We start from the raw sequence: 18,746 nt of genomic DNA on the forward strand, positions 1-18,746 counted from the left end.
AGCGCCCCGCCCCCCCCCCGCCATCCCCTCGCTCCCCCCCCCACAAGGGACCGCGGCTCCTCCGCCGCTACCAGCCCCCGCCCACCGCTGCTGGGGGCGGGGCCTTGTGAAGCCACGCCCCCCCCGCCACCGCCCCGCTCCCGCCAATCGCGGCGCTCCCCTCAACACACCCGCGGCCGCTGCGCCAATCGGGAGCGGGGGATTTGCATACGGCCGGCGCTGCGCGGCGGGGCCTCGTTGCGCGAAGCTGCGGCCGCTGCGGCGGGGACCGAGCGGTGCCTGGCACAGGGGGCGGCACGGGGAGCCGCCTGGGGGACATCGCACGGAAAGCTTCCCCCTCACCGTGACCTGGCGGTGGGTGGGAGCGGCGTGGGAGCGGCGCGGGCCCGCCTCGGCGCAGTGATTTCAGCTCTTTTAGTATTTGTCCAGCAGGTTTCCCGCGCGCGGGAAGCCGCCCCTGGCGGTGCAACGATAGGGCGGGGCTGCGCATGCGCTGCGCCGCGACGCGCTGAGGTGGGGGGGGGGGGGTAGCAACATGGCGGCGTCCGCGCAGGGCCCGTCCGCGCCGCTGAGCGCCGAGCAGGCCAAGGGTGAGGCGTGGGGGGGGCGGCGGCGGGCGGTGCGGGTCGCGTCCCGGGGCCGCCCCTGAGCCGCGCGTGTGCCCGCAGCGGTGCTGGGCGAGGTGATCAAGGCGTTCGGGGCGCCCGAGAACGCGCAGCGCATGGACGAGGCCCGGGACAACGCGTGCAACGACATGGGCAAGATGCTGCAGTTCCTGCTGCCCGTGGCCACGCAGATCCAGCAGGACGTGATCAAAGCCTACGGCTTCAGCAGCGACGGCGAAGGTGGGTGCCGTGCTCCCCGCCCGGCTGAGCCCTGCCCCGCGCCCGCTGCCCAGCCGCTCCCTTTGCAGGGGTCCTCAAGTTCGCCCGGCTGATCAAGTCCTACGAGTCGCAGGACCCGGAGATCGCCAGCATGTCCGGCAAGCTCAAGGCCATGTTCCTGCCGCCCATGACCCTGCCGCCGCACGGCGCCGGCACCGGCGGAGTGGCCACCTCGTGAAAGCCGGAGCTCCGCCGGCCCTGGTGGTCTGCGGCGCTCCGAGCGGAGATGTCTTCGCTTGGACAGGGGCTGCCTGCGCTGCTGGCCCGGCGGCCCTGAGGAAGGGAGAGGTTGAACGAGGGAGGTGTTGATCCGAAAGGAATTGGCTTCTTTGTGCGTGTGTGTCTGTCTGTCTGCGAATAAAAAACGTCTTGAAAATGCCCTTAGTGGTTTGTGAAGGGACGTGAGCTGATCTTTGGGTACGGATCCTTCTCCCTGACTCAGGAGACGCTAGAGGGATGTCCACTTCATATCTGATGTTTCATCCGATGAAACCTGAGCTACTGTTACAAGGGGCTGGTGTGTACCAACTTATGCAAAAATGTAACTGCTACTGCAAACCTTAGTATGAAAGCACAAGGCTTGGCACCTAAGTGACTGGCTTTTTTAAACATCATTTAAGAGATGCTAAGCCTCATCTAGAATCATAGAATATCCTGAGTTCAAAGGGACCCACAAGGATCATTGAGTGCAACTCCTGGCGCCACCGAGGACCATCCAAAATTCAAACCATGTGTCTAGGGGTGTTGTCCAAACGCTTCTTGAATACCAACAAGCTTGCTGCTATCACCACTGTCCTGGGCAGCCTGTCCCAGTGCCCCACCACCCTCTGGGTGCAGAACCTTTCCCTAACACCCAGCCTGACCCTCCCCTGTCCCAGCTCCATGCCATTCCCTCGGGTCCTGTCGCTGTCCCCAGAGAGCAGAGCTCAGCGCCTGCCCCTCCGCTCCCCTCGTGAGGCAGCTGCAGGCCGCCATGAGGCCTCCCCTCAGCCTGCTCTGCTCTGGGCTGAACAAACCAAGGGACCTTATCCCTTAATCATACATCTTGCCCTCCAGACACTTTCCCATCTTTGTAGCCCTCTTTTGAACACTCTGATAGTTTTATGTCCTTCATATATTGTGGCACCCAAAGCTGAATGCAGCACTCAAGGTGAGGCTGCACCAGTGCAGAGCAGAGCTGCACAATCCCTTTCCTCAAACAACTAGCAATGCTGATGTACCCCATAGTACTGTTGGCCCTTTGGCTGCTGGGGCACGCTTGATTCATGCTCAACTTGTTGCTGACCAAAACCCCAGATCCCTTTCTGTGGGGCTGATCTCCAGGCTCTCATCCGCCAGTCTGTATGTATAGCCACTGTTGCCTCATCCCAGTTGCAGAATCCAGCACTTGCTGTTGTTAAATTTCATATGGTTTTTGATAGCCCAGCCCTCTAATTTGTCAAAATCTCTCTGCAAGAGCAAGCACTTATAAATGTGCTCCTTGAAACATACTAGGTAATGCGATCCTGAATATAAGGTGGTGCTGTTCAGCAAGCAGTTGCAACCAGACCACTGTCACCAACAGGTCAGTACCGCTAACTCTCTCACATGCTCCTACCAGAAACTGCTGTGGCTGTATTGTTGTTTTCTGCCTGGATGTGACCAAAGGTGTCAGACCTAATGATAAAAATAGCAGCAGGATGTTGCAAGGACTGGCAACAGGGAGGGAAGGCTGGGCTTGCCCCTTTTGGCAGCGGCCTGAATTAGAACGACACGAACAATGTATAACTGCGTGCTGCATTTTCTGGGACTGAGGAGAGGGAAAGGCAGAGGAGCAGGTTCTCTCCCCTGTGAAGTTTTCTGTCTTTCCACCTTTCAAATGAAGGGGCATCAGATGCACCCAATCGTAGGTAGCCGCCTGGCTTGTGTGCCTGTTGCCCTTGGAAGCGTTGCAGTCTTTGGGAAGGGCTGGTGGTGAAGAAGCCAGGCCCGGGAGAGCAGGGGGCTGTGAGTCAGGTGCGAGAGCAGTGTTGGGTTTTGCACTCTGTGCCTTTTGGTTACAAACTATGTAGGAACGTAGCCAGTGAGGGCGTGAACCTAGCGGATGGGAGGCAGGAAGAGCAGTCAGTCCCTTCCGTCTCTACCTACCTCTCTCAGTTTGGTTTTGGCCTTCCCCCACCCCTCTAATCATTTATTAACTACAGCCCAGGAAGTGTTTTGCAAATGGTGAAAATTAAGCCCTCCGCTTGAGGCCTACGTTTTACCTAGCCTACCACCTTCTTAAGTCTGCCCAGAAACAGGCAGAGTTCAGGACTGTGCCTGTGTGGACCAGACCCAGGTGAGTCACAGGATGCACTGCAGACCCAAAGCACTGTCAGCTGCTCCTTCCTGAGCCTTGGAATTAGCTGCCGTGAGCATCCAGCCATGCTGTGAGGGTGTGAGTTCACCCCCTGCTACTTCCAATCTTGCTTTTCTTTTTTTCGGTAGGACGCCCTGGCTGAGGGCTGTGGTTCTTCCTCCACCAGCTGCTGTTAATTCCCCATCAGTGGGGATCTGCGAGTCAAGATCCTGATGCCATCCTGTGGGTGAGTGCTGCGTGTGCTAGTTAAAGCAAGAAAACAGAGCTGGTGGGAAAAACTAAAATGCTGGCAGTAGGAATTGAGTGCAGAATGGGAAAATACTGTAAACAAAGAGCTGGAGGACTGGAGCTTTAGTATTTTAGATCGTTGTTGCTGTTAGTGTTGCTCATCCTCGCTTTGACAAAGAAAGAGCAGTTTGTGATGCCCACTTCACTGCAGTTATTCTGCAAGCCCTGAAGCTGCAGCACCTCAGAATGCTTTTGTACAGAGAGAGGTCAGGTGGCTGGCTTTTTGAATCCTGGTGATTTTTGTTTTGCTACAATCTCTATAGTCCTTTATGGAACAGCAGGACAGGAAAAACTGCCATCAGTATAAATGGGTGCTCTGCCCTGGGGGCTGTAGTGACGTGGCGTAAGGAAAGGGGATTCTCATTACTCCGTGGTTAGAATCTGTTTGTCCTGTGGTCCCGTGGCCTGACGGAGCATGCAGCTTGGACGGGTTGCAGGGCAATGGTCCGTATGCCCGTTCACTAGCACCAGCTGGCCTTTACTTTGCACTAACACCAACTGAACTGCTATGTCACAGGTGACATTCCCCCAAATGTGAGAGTGGAACAGACCAATTAAGTCAATATCTGGGCAAGAGGGAACAGAGAAAGCAGTGACTATGATATCAAAGAAGGAGTCAACGTCTGCTTTTGTGAAGGCAAATCCTGTCTTGCAGAACTAGATATTTTGAGGAACTCAGCAAGCTTGCGGACGAGGGAGGTCTGTCTTTCCAAAATAGAATTTGACAAGATATTCTCATGTAAGTCTAAACAAAGCTGAAGCTACGGTATAAGAGAGAAGCTGACACTTTTCTTGAGTGAATAATTTGTAGAAAATAGGAAATGGAAGGTGGGAATAAATGTTCAGTGTTTACAGCAAAGGGAAGTTATAAGTGGTGACATATAAGGGTCTGACCTGAACTATGTGCTATTCAGCATATTTCCAAATGATCAAATAGAGCTTGAATAGTGAGGTGAAAAAATTAACTATTGTTAGAAAGTTAGTCGGGATAATATGGTAGGAGCTGACTGAATAATTGCAGAAGGACCTTATGATAGTCAACGGGCAGGCAACAGATCAGGAGATGGAATTCAATATAGGCATATGTAAAACAGTGTTCATAGAATGGTTTAGGTTGGAAGGGACCTTAAAGATCATCTAATTCCAATGCCCCTGCTGTGGGCAGGGACACTTCCCACTAGATCAGGTTGCCCAAAGCCCCATCCAACCTGGACTTGAATACTTCCAGGGGTGGGGCATCCACAGCTCCTCTGGGCAGCCTGTTCCAGTGCCTCACCACCCTCATATTAAAGAATTTCTTCCTAAAGTCTAATCTAAATTTACCCTCTTTCATTTTAAAATTGTTACTCTTTGTCTTATCACTATGCACAGTGGTTAAGAGTCTCTGTCCATCTTTCTTGCAGGCCCCCTTTAGGTATTGGAAGGCTGCTATAAGGTCTCCCTGGAGTAGTCTCTTCTCTAGACAGAACAACCCCAACTTTCTCAGCTTGTCTTCATAGGAGAGGTGCTCCAGCCCCCTGATCGTCTCATTTCAAGCTTTTTATCCACCAATAACCCCAAGTCTTTCTCTGCAGTCCTGCTCTCAATCCACTCATTGCCAGGCCTGTATTTGTGCTTGGGATTGCCTCAACCCAGGTGTAGGATCTTGAAATCGGCCTTGTTGAACTTCATGAGTTTTGCACAGGCCCATCTCTCAAGCCAGTCCAGTTCTCTCTGGATGGCATCCCATCTCTCCAGCATGTTGACTGCCACCACTCAGCATGGTGTCATTGCCAAACTTGCTGAGGGTGTGCTCAATCCCACTGTCCATGTTGCCAACACGGACAAAGATGTTAAACAGCACTGGTCCCAATACCAGCCCCTGGGAAATGCCACTCGTCACTGGTCTCCACCTGGATATTGAGCCATTGACCACAACTCTTTGATTGCGACTATCCTTGCTCTCTACAACTTCCTGAGCAGAGTAAGTTGAGAGGGAGGTGATGGTCTTATCTTCCTGGTGACAGATGACAAGATGCACAGAAGTTGCATAAAATTTCACAAGAGGAGGTGAGGTTCAGACTAGACATAAGGAAAAATTTCTTTATCGTGAGGGTGGTCAAACACTGGCACAGGCTTCCTTGCGAGGTGGCTGATGCCCCGTGCCTGTCAATGTTCAAGAGATGTTTGGACAATGCCCTCAACAATGTACTTTAACTTTTGGTTAGCCCTGAATAATTCAGGCAGTTAGATTAGATGATCTTTGAAGGTCCCTTCCAACCAAACTATGCTATGCTATGCCATCCAGCCAATTCCTTATCCGCCAAGTGGTCCATCTGTCAAATCAATGTCTCTCCAATCTAGAGATGAGGACGTTGTGCCAGACAGTGTCAAATGCTTTGCACAAGTTCAAGTAGATGACAGCAGTTGCTCTTCCTTTGTCCACCAATGCCATGAACCCATTGTAGAAGGCCACCAAATTTGTCAGGCATGGTTTGCTCTCATGGAGAAAAATAGCTCAAAATTTACATGTGTGAACATGTGTACTTGTAACCTCCCTGGAGCAAGACTGTCATTGTCAAGTCCATGCAAATGTTAGCTTAATGCTTGGTTGTGGTGAACGATGGCAGAAATCATCACTGTGTCTTTGTATGCTTATGTCTCAGCAGTATTTTGAACACTGCGCAGCTTTGGTTCACCTTTTGCCCGCATCTCCAAAACAATACAACAGAGTTGGAAACATCTCAAAGAGGGACAACAAAAATGACCAGAAGCGTAGGATAGTTCTGTATGGAGGCTATCTAAATAGGGTTGGATTCTTCAGCTTGGGAAACAGCTGAGGAAAGGTATAGAAGTTAGAGATCTATAAAATCATGAGCAGCTTGGGTGTGATTTAGGAGTTGGTCATTTATTTTATTTATTTATTTATTTATTTTTACAACAACCATGTGTTAATAAAAATGGGCAGGAAACAGGTTATAAGCAAGCCAAAGTAGGTGTTGGTCCTGAGGCTTAACAGTGGAACTCATTGCTCAGTTTCTTATGGACTTGACAGTTGACTATGGTAGCTGCAAATAAAGGCTAAGGGAGCATGCGAGGGCGGGTAGACGACGACGATGATGACCTCTGTGCATAACCTCTCCTTCTACTCTTCCTTTGACAACCATTTCGACCTCTAGATGGCCTATTCCAAACCCCTGCTCACAGCAGAGCTATCTCGAAAGTTAGATAGATCAGGTTGCTCTGAGCCTTTTTCAGGTTAGTCTTGCACATCTTAGGGAGTGGAGATTCTTCAGCCTCTCTGGACATGCGTGGCAATTGCTGAACCACCCCTTGTGTATGTGCTGTTTTTCCTGATACCTGATCAGAATTTCCCTTTCTGCAAGTTAAGCCTGTTGCCTCTTTTCCTCTTGCTGTGTCCCACAGAGCAGAATTTGGCCCCATCATCTCTAAAACCTCCACTCTCCTTTTAGATATTCTTAGACTGCTATTTAAATCCCTTGTTAACCATCTTTTCTCTAGGCTGAACAAACCTAGCTCTCAGCTGCTGAGCTCCTCACTGCCTTGATGGCCCTATGCTGGATTGTGCCTATTTCTTGGTGTCCTTTTTACAGCAGTCCAGATGTATGTACCTCTTAATTAGCCACTTTGTTTATCCTCCCTTATAAACTTGTTCATTTACTAGTTGTGGCTTTGCTCCACAAAGAATTTACATGATGAGGTTCTACCATCTGTGTTGTACTAAAAGCCAAACAACATCACAAGAGCAGCCTCTTTGCTCAAATCTCTTGACCTGTTAATTATATTATGAAGTCCGTTGTTGCATGCTCTGACCATTCCAGAGAACAACCTGGAAGATACCAAGCAATTGTTTCTCTGCTGTGATATTTCCCTACCTTACCAGCTGGAACTTCTCCTCAGTAGTTTTTAATTAGTTACCTTGGTGTCTTTGGTCTAGTTGGCCAAGGGATGCCAGTAGATATAATCTCTTTGGATTTCAGCAAATGCCTTTGGTACCGTCCCTCAGAGTATACTTCTGGACAAAATGTCCAGAATACAGATAGAAAAATACATAATACAGTGAGTGAACAATTGGCTGACAGGTCAGGCTCAAAGGGTTATAATTAATGGGGTTTCATTAGGTGGATAGCCAGTTGCTAGTGGGGTTCCCCGGGGCTCCATTTTGGAACCAGTTCTCTTCAATATTCTTATAAATGACCTGGACGGAGGATTTGAATGAATACAAAGTAGGTTTGTAGGTGACACTATATTAGGAGGAGCTGTCGACTCCCTTGAGGGTAGAGAGGCGGAGAGATCTGGACAAATTAGGGAGCTGGGCTATCAACAACAGTATGAAATTTAACAACAGCAAGTGTTGGATTCTGCACCTGGGACAGGACAACCCTGGTATACGTACAGACTGGGGTATATATTAACCAATATATAATAATAATATCCAATCAGATTATATCTAATATAGCAGGAATTCCCTTTTGGGACTTTTATGCAGAAGTTTCTGTCTAATCACTAAACAATATTTGTTTTCTGTGCCCGTTTTCAATGTCAGTGGCTCTGATTTAGGTGTAGCCCATTCTTTGTGTAAAATTGGTTTCTTTGAGTTGCAGGTTTCTGTACCTTTAAAGTCTCTCTCTTTTTTTTTTTTTTTTTTGTATCAGTTTTAAGTCAATACAGCTGGATTCCTGCAGCTCACCACATCCCAGCTTGTCATCTGTGTGAAACTGGAAGCATTTCGAAGGAAGGTGTTGTAGCTGCCTGGGCTGTCTTTCTAGCAATGAAGTTTAGTTTCTCAGTTCGTGTCTCCTGCACTTCCCTTTGCTGTTAGTTTCTGTATGTCTTGGCCACTACTAGCAGACAGTTCAGCTATTTGCAGGATTTCCCAGTCTGGTGGTGTGTAGGGAAGTCTGCAACTGCAAAAGAGTTGAAATGAGCAAGTCTCTTGCTGCCCACACCACGCATCTTAGCTACCACACAGGGTAGCTGAGATGGTTCCAAAGAAGAGTCAGGCTCCTTCGCCAGCTGGATTGCCCTCTGTGGTCATTGCATTGCTCCCATTTGTTCATAAGAACTGCAGGCTTTAAAATCAGTGCTATGGAAAAGGATAGTCACAGGCTGTAGCTGGAAGTGGCTGGTTAACTGGAAATGGTTAGTTTTCTTTCTTTCTCTCTGGTTGTACAGATTTACAGCTTTGGCCTCGGTGTGCTGTACCGGGATCTCGAAGGTCCTAGGCTAAGCTCTCTTGATGCTGTGTGGGCCCATCACAGGCCATAGCTGATCATCCTGCTCTGCCTGCTTTCCTGGGCAGCTCCAACACCTGCCCCCCAAGCCCTTTGGAGTTACCAATGCTTCTCTCATGGTTGCATCCTCCAGGCAGGCCGTTTTCAGGATGCTTGTGCTGTGCTTAGAGTGCTAGCCTGGCCTCTCACAGTCTGCATGCCTGGGTTTGCACAGCTTCCCTCTGTGGCTGTACAGAGCACATGGGATATTTATCTGCCAAGACAGTTCATCAGCGAGCAGGGTCACAGAGATTTCGGCTACGTAGCTGAGGGCAGCCCAGCAGAACCAAGCTGCGTGTCTGTGCGGTCGTAACTTGTAGGGTGCTTCATTGCTGAATGCGTGCTAGAGTGCGTTGCCTGCTTCAGCCTTGCAGATGTGTGGGTGACCTTAGGCAGCCGTGGTCCCCCTGGCACACTGTAAGGATTTAGGGGTAAGAAACACTCATGTCTCTTACTGACCTCTTGGAAAAGAAGGGGAACAGGGAGAGGGCTTGCAGAACTGAATTTTGTGACCATGGCTGGAACCTTAGAAACACTGGTAGAGTCAAAACTGATGCAAAAAAAAAAAAAAAAAAAGCAAGGACCCAAGAATAACAGGGGGGCTGGGGAGGAAAGACGCAAAAGGAGAAGCAGAAGTGTGTGCAAAGCAGCTTGGGGCTGGGGAGCTGATGGCTCAGAGCGCTTCCTGTTCCTGGAGCTGCGCGTGCCCAGCTGTGTGCTGGGCTGCTCCTGCCTGTGCCCTGCAGCAGTGCGCAGAGGGCCACGAGATCAAGGCACACATCAAGGAACAGGTTGATGGAGAGGGGCCGAATGGACTAACAGTAGACATCAGGAGTGATACATGGCCAGCTCCCCAAAGGCACAGAAACAGCTTGGTGTTGGGTGCTCCATCGCGGACCTCCGACTTCCCTTTTCTCACCAGTGCAAAGAGATTTTTCCTCTGTGTTTTTTGAGTTGCTTTGGTGGTAGCCACTTGGCCTCCTCTTCTTCTTCCCTCCACAATGGTGAGGTAAGAGGGTCTGAGAAATGTGTGTGTGGGGAGGGGAACCAGCAAAGTAGGGCAGCTCGGAGGGGATCACCTTGGTAGCTGTATCTCGATGGAAACCTTTCATAGGCTGTGTGAGGTAACGGGCACGGAGGAATCCTTCGTGCTGTTGCTGGTTGTCACCTGCATAGGTATCTCTAGGGATGCTGACTGCGAACCATTCTTCAGTGTATGTCTCCACAACAGTGCCTGCGATTTTTCATTTACTTGGTTCTGTTTTCATCTCCTCTGCTAGGTGGTTTCATCGTGACCTGAGTGGGCTGGAAGCTGAAGCCTTACTGAAGGGACGAGGTGTCCATGGGAGCTTTCTAGCCAGACCCAGTCGGAAAAATCAGGGGGATTTTTCCCTTTCAGTTCGGTAGGTAACTTGGACCCCAACTTCTGCCTTTCCAGGTTTGCATATGTAGAATGCTTAGGTCCTCATGTGTCCTGGGGTCTCTCCTTCATCATCTCCTTATTCCTTTGACTTCTCTCTATGCTGTAAAAGGATCTGAGCTTCCCAGTACCTTCTGGACCCTCACTTAAGTTGCCTCAGGAGCTTCTTTTCCCAATCATCTCCTTCCACTGGGACGGCTTGCTATGGTTCCATGGCAGGAGGTGATGCAGGCGGAGGCTTCAAATTTTCTGCCTCTTATCCAGCTGCCTCACTGGACTACTCTGTGCATCATTCCACAGGGTTGGTGACCAGGTAACCCACATCCGCATCCAGAATACTGGGGATTTCTATGACCTGTATGGAGGGGAGAAGTTTGCCACATTGTCAGAACTGGTGGAGTACTATACACAGCAACAGGGCTCACTGCAGGACAAAGATGGAACCATCATCGACCTGCGATACCCGCTCAACTGCTCTGACCCCACTACAGAGAGGTATGGAGAAAGCAAAGCTTCTGGTATGTCTGTGACGAGACCTTCTCCATGCTCCATGGCCACCTCTCTGCCCTGCTCACGTCCCCAGAGGGCACTCTGCAAAAAGTGTCTCCTGGCTCCCGTATCCTCCTGTGCTTCCCCAGGGACAACGTCCCCAGCAGCAGCTGGACATGCCTCATCCCATCGCAGCAGACCTAATAGGGCTCTATTTATACTTTTGGTTTCTTGTTGCCTTTGCTATTTACGTAGCGTTCATAAAAAGCGACGGTTGTGGTGTAAGTTGTATCCACAGCGGTACGGAGGGTGGCATGGTGTGTGGAAGCCCCAAACCTCCTTGCTCATCCCAGGCCTGGCTGACTCATGTGGCTGAGCGGGGCCACGCTCACCTGCTATTCCTGGCCCGCTCAGCCTCCTTCCTGTCCCCGCTTTGCATATGTCTCTGACACCAAGTTAAATCAAATCAGGTGGTTTTGCCCTTGCGCTGTGCTTTCAGCCTCCCTGGTGCAGCCTGGGGAGCAGTCGTGCTGTGCCCTGGGGTGGGGGCAGGCTCTGGGTGGGGAGCAGGCAGGTCGTCCCCGTGCACCTGGGGAGCAGGGGACAGCCATGCCGTGCGGGACGTGCCTGGGTACGCCCTGGCATGCTCCGGGGCAGCGGTGCGAAGTGGGAAATGTCTGCATACTGGCTGTCCTCTCCACTCAAGGCCGTTGCGCCGTGGCCCTGCAGTTTCCTCTCTTCCTCCCCTGCGGTTGGAAACTTCTCCCCCCCCCCCAACCCCCCCCAGGCTCTTACGAAAGCTCCTCTCACTCTCTCCCCAAGTGATTTTCCATCACGTGGCTCCGAAGAGCTGGGCTCTGCTGGGGGGGAGGAGAGGGGGACAGGACCCACTGACTCCTTCCTACGTGGGGAGGGGGGTCCTGGAGACTTCTTTCCTGGGCAGGAGGGGAACCAAACGTTCCCCAGGGGACATCTCAGCACTGGCAGACAGTGACCGCAAGCTTCTTTGGGAAGAGGGTCAGAAACGAGTAGTTGCCGTGCCGTGGAAGTCACCAGCTATTTCTTGCAGCACACGAGGTGAAGATGAACAGAAACTAAAGCCAGCCAGTACTAACTGAGACACAATAATTGCTCGCCACATCTTGCTCTCAAAATGATTCCTAGAGGTTGCGTAGAGGAATGGGTTGCTCTGGCTGCATGCAGGACTTAGCTGAGTCCAGAGTATGGGTGAGTGAATGCCCAGATGTTTCTGTGACTGTGGCATGGCCTCCTGAGCTAGATTTTACTTCTTGGGAATAGGCAGCAGAGGAGCTGTAACAATTAAAAACTCATCATACCGCTACCACTCCAGACCACCACCATTAGCTACCCAGTGGGCAGCAAACCTGCTACCATGGCTCATCTAAGCATCTGCCTGGCCTTGGCTGCAGTGTGTGCAGCGATGTAAGGAGTACGCCTGGTGATTTCTGCAGTACCTGAAGTGAGCAGCAGCAGGAAGAGGCGTTGCAAGTCGGTCTGATGCAAGAGCTACCTGCTTTTGAAATGCTGTTCACCGGGGAGATGGCCCAAATGGCTGTGGCTGCAGCTGCCAGGGGAGCTTTGTGGCAGCAGGACAGAGCTGCGGTGAGCACGGCCTTCGGACAGGAGCACCAGGGCTGAGACGGGTCCAGACCCAGCAGAGCCTACAGCAGCAAATGGGTACCAGGAGGAGCAGGATGATAGATCATCCCCCAGCGCCCAGAAGCATCAGCTTGCTACAATTTGCACGTCTCTTTCTACTTGGCAGCTCACAGGTGCCTTTGGCAGTTTCTGGAATGGTCCCAAGAGGCCGGACCATGCTTGGAAAGGGCATGAGGAGCTAGAGGATCTTCACAGAGACAGCCAGGGTCACATCTGGAGATCCTACAGGGCCAGCGTCCTGCAATAGGAGGAGAGTCCCGGGTTGTCCCATTTCCTAGCTTCCTTCTGGTGACAGTCACTTACACCTGCACCCCAGAGTGCAGTGAGATCACACAGGGCAACCACGTGCTTCCCTGAGACCTTTGTAGGTGGGAAGAGGCTTGGCAGTAGCAGCGCCATTTGCACCATGTTTGTGTCCCTCCGTGCCCTGAGCCATCCTGCAGCAGGGCAGAGAGCACCTCAGTCTGTATCGAGGGCAGGAATGTGCACGTGGATCAACAACAGTGAAAAGTACCAGAAACAAATCTGGGCTCCAGGCGGCTCCTGGCACTCATCCCCACGGCTAGGCTGATTGCTGCAGTGCGACGTGCTCAGGGAATGGGAATTTTGCTTTGGCTGAAGAGCTTCAGAAATAGGGGTTGCTGCTAAAGGTCCAAGAAAAGTATCTTTCCCTAGGTAGGTTCCTTAATGGGTCTGATCTTAACGCAGCCCTCTGTGTGCTGCTAAATCCAATGGGAGAGTTTCTGACTCACTGAGTCAGTTTTGTTCCTTTAGTGCTTGAGTTTCCAAAGCACTCAGCAGCAGTAAGGTTGGAATCCCAATAATACTGAGAGGTGCTAAAACCCACAAGTGGCCTCCCTGAACTGATCCTAAAGCCAGTAAGCATTACTTACCTGTGCTTTTGTGTATCACACAGCTGGATCACACCGGGTGCTTTCCCACTGTGTCTTCTGGTACCAGCGTTCTGCTCCTTGGACCCTTCTAGCTCCACCTCATCCCCTGCCCTTTCCTTTTCTTGCCAGTTGTCTGCTTCTGTCTCATCTACTTTTTGTAAGATCCTGCTCCTCCCTTGGTTCCCCTCCCTTCATCCTTCCTCCATTTCTCCCCCTCTCCTCTCTTTCTTCGAACCTTCTCTTCCCCCCCCCCCCAGCTTCTCCTTCCACAGCGTGTGTTACTGCCCTGTACTCATCAGTGAGTGGATGCTCGAGGGCATCCACTTACTTGCATCTCCACCTCTCTTCTGACCTTCTCCTTTTTTTTTTTTTTTTTTTTTTTTTTCTAGATGGTACCATGGGCATCTGTCAGGCGCTGCAGCTGAGTCACTTCTCCAGGTCAAAGCCACACCTTGGACCTTCTTGGTGCGGGAGAGCCTCAGCAAACCTGGGGATTTCGTCTTGTCTGTCCTGACTGACCAACTTAAACCTGGGTCTGATGCTCCATCAGCTGGGGCAAGCAGCGCCTCCGGGGCCCGTCTCAAAGTCACCCACGTGAAAATCATGTGTGAGGTGAGCAGGTGGGAGAGCAAAAGGAAAGGGGAGTAGAAGTTGCCTCTACATGTCTCTGCTGATCACATCCTCCAAAAAAACTTGTCAGCTTGATTACCAGTGTTTATGAATTTGGATTGAAGTGCTGTCACCTTGCAGGTTCCTTATGTCCTCACCCAGGACTGGGTGACCGTTGGCTGTGCTGGGTGCTCAGACATGGAAGGAAGCAGGACTAGGTGTGTCTGAGAACTCTGTCACAGGGAGTCTGTGGTGAAAGAGATAGGAGGATTCACGGCCTGATGATGAGTTTATCAAAAGAATTAAAAGCTCTTGGAGAAGGAGGGAGCATCTGCAGGGTCTCCAGACTTAGTCTGGAGGATGCTGCACCTCACTGTCACAAGCTCTCTCTTTCATGTGAAATGATATGGAGAACGGAGGGAGACTTTAAGGACAGAAAGCAACTAACTTTAAAGGAGAGCTGAAGGGAATATAACTTCTCCAGGCTTCCATCCACTGAGGAGGAGTCAGTTCACCGTGTTACAAAATTTAGTGCTCTCAGGGCAAATTGCCATTTGAACCCCTTGTTTTTCCAGATGGCACAAAGTGGTGCCTGTGACTCTGCACCTCAGCGTTACCTTTTTCCTGAGCATTATCACCTTTGCCTGTAGGAATGCTATGGGACGTAACATGTTCTTCCTCTGTTTAGAATGGACGTTATACAGTTGGAGGTGCTGAAAAGTTTGACAGCTTGGCAGATCTGGTGGAGCACTTCAAGAAGACTGGAATTGAGGAAGTGTCTGGCTCCTTTGTATACCTGAAGCAGGTAAATCCTGTCTCCTCTTTTTCTCGGGGATCCTTTGGAGGCACTCCCTTGCTGTTTGTTTCTGCTCTGTGTCTCTCCTCTCCATAGCACACGAAGGAGACTTTGAACTCCAGCAGCATCTCTCTCATGCCAACCCATTGTGTTTTCCTGTCCCCAGCCCTACTATGCTACAAGGGTGAACGCTGCTGACATTGAGAATAGAGTGCACGAACTGAACAAGAAGAGTGTATCTGAAGAAACATCCAAGGCTGGATTCTGGGAGGAATTTGATGTAAGAAACTGGGGAAACTGGGGAAATTTGGGGGGAGTTCCTGTGCACCACCTCATTCTCCATCCCTGATTTCTTTCTGGACACAAACTTCTCAGGAAGTCTTGTAAATCCATGTTGATTTATCTCTGAAAGAAGTCTATTTGGATCCTGTTCCTCCTGTGTGTGTGTGTGTGTGTGTGTGAGTGAGGGGTGTAAGTGCCATCTTTAAGTGATTTAACCCAGTGAGGTAGAAATGTACTTTTTCATGGATAGAAGAACTAGTTACCAAGACAGTAAGGACACGAACCTTGAACTTCTCAAGTCTAGGTTTACTTTTCACTTCTCTGCTCCCCCACAAGCATACCCATGTGTCCTAAGAGTTGCCACCATTCCTCTGAGTGTCCAACTTTCCTGTCATACATTGTGATGTTGCCATAACTTTCTCCTGTTTTCAGAGCCTGCAAAAACAGGAAGCCAAGCAGCTGTTTGACCGTCATGAGGGCCAGAGACCTGAAAACAAGAGCAAGAATCGATACAAGAACATCTTGCCCTGTGAGTCCTGCTCCTCTGCTGTTTAAAAAAAAAAAAAAAAGGCAAGTAGACAGAGACAGGAGAGGTGTCCAAATCATTTCTGACCCTGTCTCAGCCTGCTCTGTCTTCCAGAGTGGATTACGAGGTCTGCATTATGATTATGATTATGAGGCCCTTAAATTGAGGATTTAAGAGCTGATAAGAGGTCACGGCATTTTCATGACCTTGAAGGAAAGAAGGAAGTTTGCAGCAGACTAGCTTATATTATGGTCTGTCATGGGGGGAGAGAAATGGGAACACAGGTTAAAACTGGTCTGACCTCAGAGAAGGAGTTGAAAATATGTAAATATATGAAATGGGTATGAAAATATACCCATACTGTGTGTGCTGGGTAATGTGAGTGAGGTGGCATGGGGCAGCGAAGGAGCTTCATGTCACTGGGCACCACGTATCTCATAACTCTGTTTATTCTTTTGCTGCACTCCTAGTTGATCACTCTAGAGTCATCCTCCAAGGAAGGGACCCAAATATCCCCGGATCTGACTATATCAATGCCAACTACGTCAAGGTGAGACTTTTGAAAGATGGCAGTATGCCCAAGGTGGGGGGAAGGCCTGCCAGCTCCTGCAGCCCTCCTGACCTTCCCCTGTCCACACTCAGAACAATCTGATCAGCCCAGACGACTGCACCAAGACCTACATCGCTAGCCAGGGCTGCCTGGATGCCACAGTCAATGACTTCTGGCAAATGGTGTGGCAGGAGAACACACGCATTATTGTGATGACCACGCGGGAGGTAGAAAAAGGGCGGGTAAGTGGCTGTTTGCAGGTGTGTTGGAGGTGCCCTCTTTCCCCCTTCAACCACGGTTGTTTTCTTTCTCTTTCCTGCCTTTTGCCTGTCTTCAGCCTCCCCTCTCTCTACACAGAATAAATGCGTGCCCTACTGGCCAGAGGTGGGCAGCACAAAAGAATATGGTCCCTACCTTGTGGAGAACACTGGGGAGCACGATGCACTGGAATACAAACTCCGTCACCTCTGTGTGTGTCCAAAGAACAACGTGAGTGTGCCTGGTTGGGGACTGCCATGGAGCCTGTGGGTGTAAGAGTCACTGTATGTCTAAGGCTGGGAACTGCTGGGTGCTGTGCTGGTGCTGCTCTTGCATCATTCCAGGGTTGTTGTTCCCACCTGTTTTGGGCTGGGACACTGGTGGAATCACCAAGGGGCGCACAGGAGCCTTTGGCTTAAAACTTAGCTCTCTTTGGGACAGAGGCCAGGGTTGGGACTGGGTTGCAGTTTTACCAGTGGGGTATTTTTATTATCAGGGTGACGCTGTGCGTGAGATCTGGCACTACCAGTACCTGAGCTGGCCTGACCACGGTGTCCCCAGTGAGCCAGGAGGAGTGCTGAGCTTCCTCGACCAAATAAACCAGAAACAGGAGAGCATCCCAGCTGCTGGGCCTATTCTGGTGCATTGCAGGTTGGTACAGAGGCTAGGATTTGAAGCATTCTCCATCCCTTCATAGGGAAGGGATGGAGGCGTAAAGTCTCTGTCCTGCTGCACCAGCCGTTCCCTAGGACATGTGAGCAAAGCACATGCCAACCCTTTCTCCTCTTCGATGTCCCCAAACCAAACCCGGCTGCCTGTTGAATCTTTGACTCTTTTGTGGCACCAATGAACAGCTGCTACGAGTGCTGCATGAAACAGCTGCCCGAGAAACAGCTGCATTTTTTTTCAGGACCTTGGCCTGTGCTCAGCTGGGGGGGATGTAGGTATTGATGTACAGGCAGCTCTGATCTCTGCTTGTCCTCTCCTTGCAGTGCTGGGATTGGCCGCACGGGGACTATCATCGTCATTGATATGATAGTGGAAACAATCTCCACCAAGGGTAAGAGGACCTCAGAGTGTCTTCAATTGAACTGGCCTACCCAGTAGGGCTGTGCCCTTAACACCAGCAGCAAAGGGATGAAAACTTTCAGCTGTCAGTGGAAAAGAGCACGCCTCAACTCTGAGGTTGTCTCTCTGAACCATTTACACGATAAGTGTATCTCTGGATGTACTTATTGTTGCTTTAGCCTTGCTTGAGCTCTTCCACCAGGGCCAGACTTGGAAGATGCTGAGCAGGAAGGAGGGGTGGGAGGTCCATAGAGGGGTTAAGGGAGTTGAAAACTTCTTGACTGAGCTCCACTGTGACTGCTTTTGGTGCAGAACTGGGGGGAGGGGGGTCAGCAAACATGTGCAAAGCTTTTCTGTTGCCCCTTGCTAGGACTGGACTGTGACATTGACATCCAGAAGACCATCCAGATGGTGAGGTCCCAACGCTCAGGGATGGTGCAGACAGAGGCCCAGTACAAGTTCATCTACATGGCCATCTGCCAGTTCATAGAGACAACCAAGAAAAAGCTGGAGGTTATCCAGGTGAGAAAGTAGACTTTCCTATCCTGTGAGCTGAAGCCCAGCATGGTGTGGGCTCTGAGCCCTAGGCCTTAAACATTCACTACATGCTGCTGTTTAATACTCTTTAGCCAAAACACATCACAATGAGGCATGTCAGGGCCTCCAGAAATTCGTTGCCCCACTATTCACTCCTATACAAGAACACGTGTGTTCACCTCTGGGCTAGGGGTGGGCAGAACGCACTGAGCCTGGGGACTTCAGCCAAAACCAGTGTTCGCTGAGATCCTAGCGTGATGCGTGGTTAAACAGCCAGAATTCTCCCATGACACTTTGCATGCTTTTCCCAGACTGTACTCTTCTCAGCTTGCATTTTCTCTCCTGTAGTCTCAGAAAAGCAAGCAAAATGAGTCTGAGTATGGGAATATTGCCTACCCGCCTGCAATGAAGAATGCGCATGCCAAGGCCTCAAGAAAATCCTCCAAGTAAGTGCTGACCTAAAGCGGATGCCAATCTACGTCTGCCTCTGGCAATGCTCTCCCTGCTGGTTTGGTGGCTTTTCCCTTCTGCTCACTTTTTCCCATTTTTTTCCTGGTCTAGCAGGCAGAAAGAGGAGTCAACAGTTTATGAGAACTTGGGCAAAAAAGAGGAGAAAGTACGGAAACAGCTCTCCTCAGACAAGAAGCTGAAAGGCTCGCTAAAGAAAAAATAAGCATAAGTAAGCAGGTTTTGAACATGGAGTACAGAACTGGAGCTTGGATCCAGGCTGGCCTGTCTCACATTCCCATCTCACGGACTGGAACTAGGCCTTCCCCATTTCTTCCATGCCATCTTTCAGTGCTCTGAACCAGGCTGCTTTCCAGCTCAGCTGACTTCACTGTCCCTTGCCCACAC

General features: G+C 50.6%; 2 protein-coding genes and 1 non-coding gene across 4 annotated transcripts; all 3 read left to right on the forward strand.

Moving 5' to 3' along the window:
* The first annotated feature begins 214 nt into the window (after positions 1-214).
* Positions 215-1,264, forward strand: C1H12orf57 (chromosome 1 C12orf57 homolog). 2 transcript variants are annotated; one of them, XM_035545812.2, is made up of 3 exons: positions 215-354; positions 669-845; positions 914-1,264. In XM_035545812.2, the coding sequence occupies exons 2-3, from the start codon at positions 722-724 to the stop codon at positions 1,060-1,062; spliced, it is 273 nt and encodes a 90-aa protein (XP_035401705.1). In that variant the 5' UTR covers positions 215-354; positions 669-721; the 3' UTR covers positions 1,063-1,264. The 2 variants fall into 2 exon arrangements, with proteins under 2 accessions (XP_035401705.1, XP_035401704.1); XM_035545811.1 differs by lacking the exon at positions 215-354 and adding an exon at positions 399-590.
* LOC118247817 (U7 small nuclear RNA) lies at positions 398-456 on the forward strand. The gene has a single exon (XR_004778584.1). It is a non-coding gene; the product is annotated as a U7 small nuclear RNA (small nuclear RNA).
* A 2,170-nt stretch (positions 1,265-3,434) lies between the features above and the next one.
* PTPN6 (protein tyrosine phosphatase non-receptor type 6) lies at positions 3,435-18,564 on the forward strand. The gene is made up of 15 exons (XM_035546026.2): positions 3,435-3,448; positions 10,064-10,186; positions 10,504-10,698; positions 13,655-13,877; positions 14,563-14,679; positions 14,837-14,950; positions 15,385-15,481; positions 15,949-16,028; positions 16,121-16,270; positions 16,386-16,517; positions 16,783-16,937; positions 17,279-17,346; positions 17,725-17,876; positions 18,240-18,337; positions 18,456-18,564. Exons 1-15 carry the CDS (start codon positions 3,435-3,437, stop codon positions 18,562-18,564), a joined length of 1,827 nt encoding a protein of 608 aa, XP_035401919.2.
* Positions 18,565-18,746: the final 182 nt, after the last annotated feature.

The sequence above is a fragment of the Cygnus atratus genome, chromosome 1 (genome assembly GCF_013377495.2).
Source record: "Cygnus atratus isolate AKBS03 ecotype Queensland, Australia chromosome 1, CAtr_DNAZoo_HiC_assembly, whole genome shotgun sequence".
Lineage (NCBI taxonomy): Eukaryota > Metazoa > Chordata > Aves > Anseriformes > Anatidae > Cygnus > Cygnus atratus.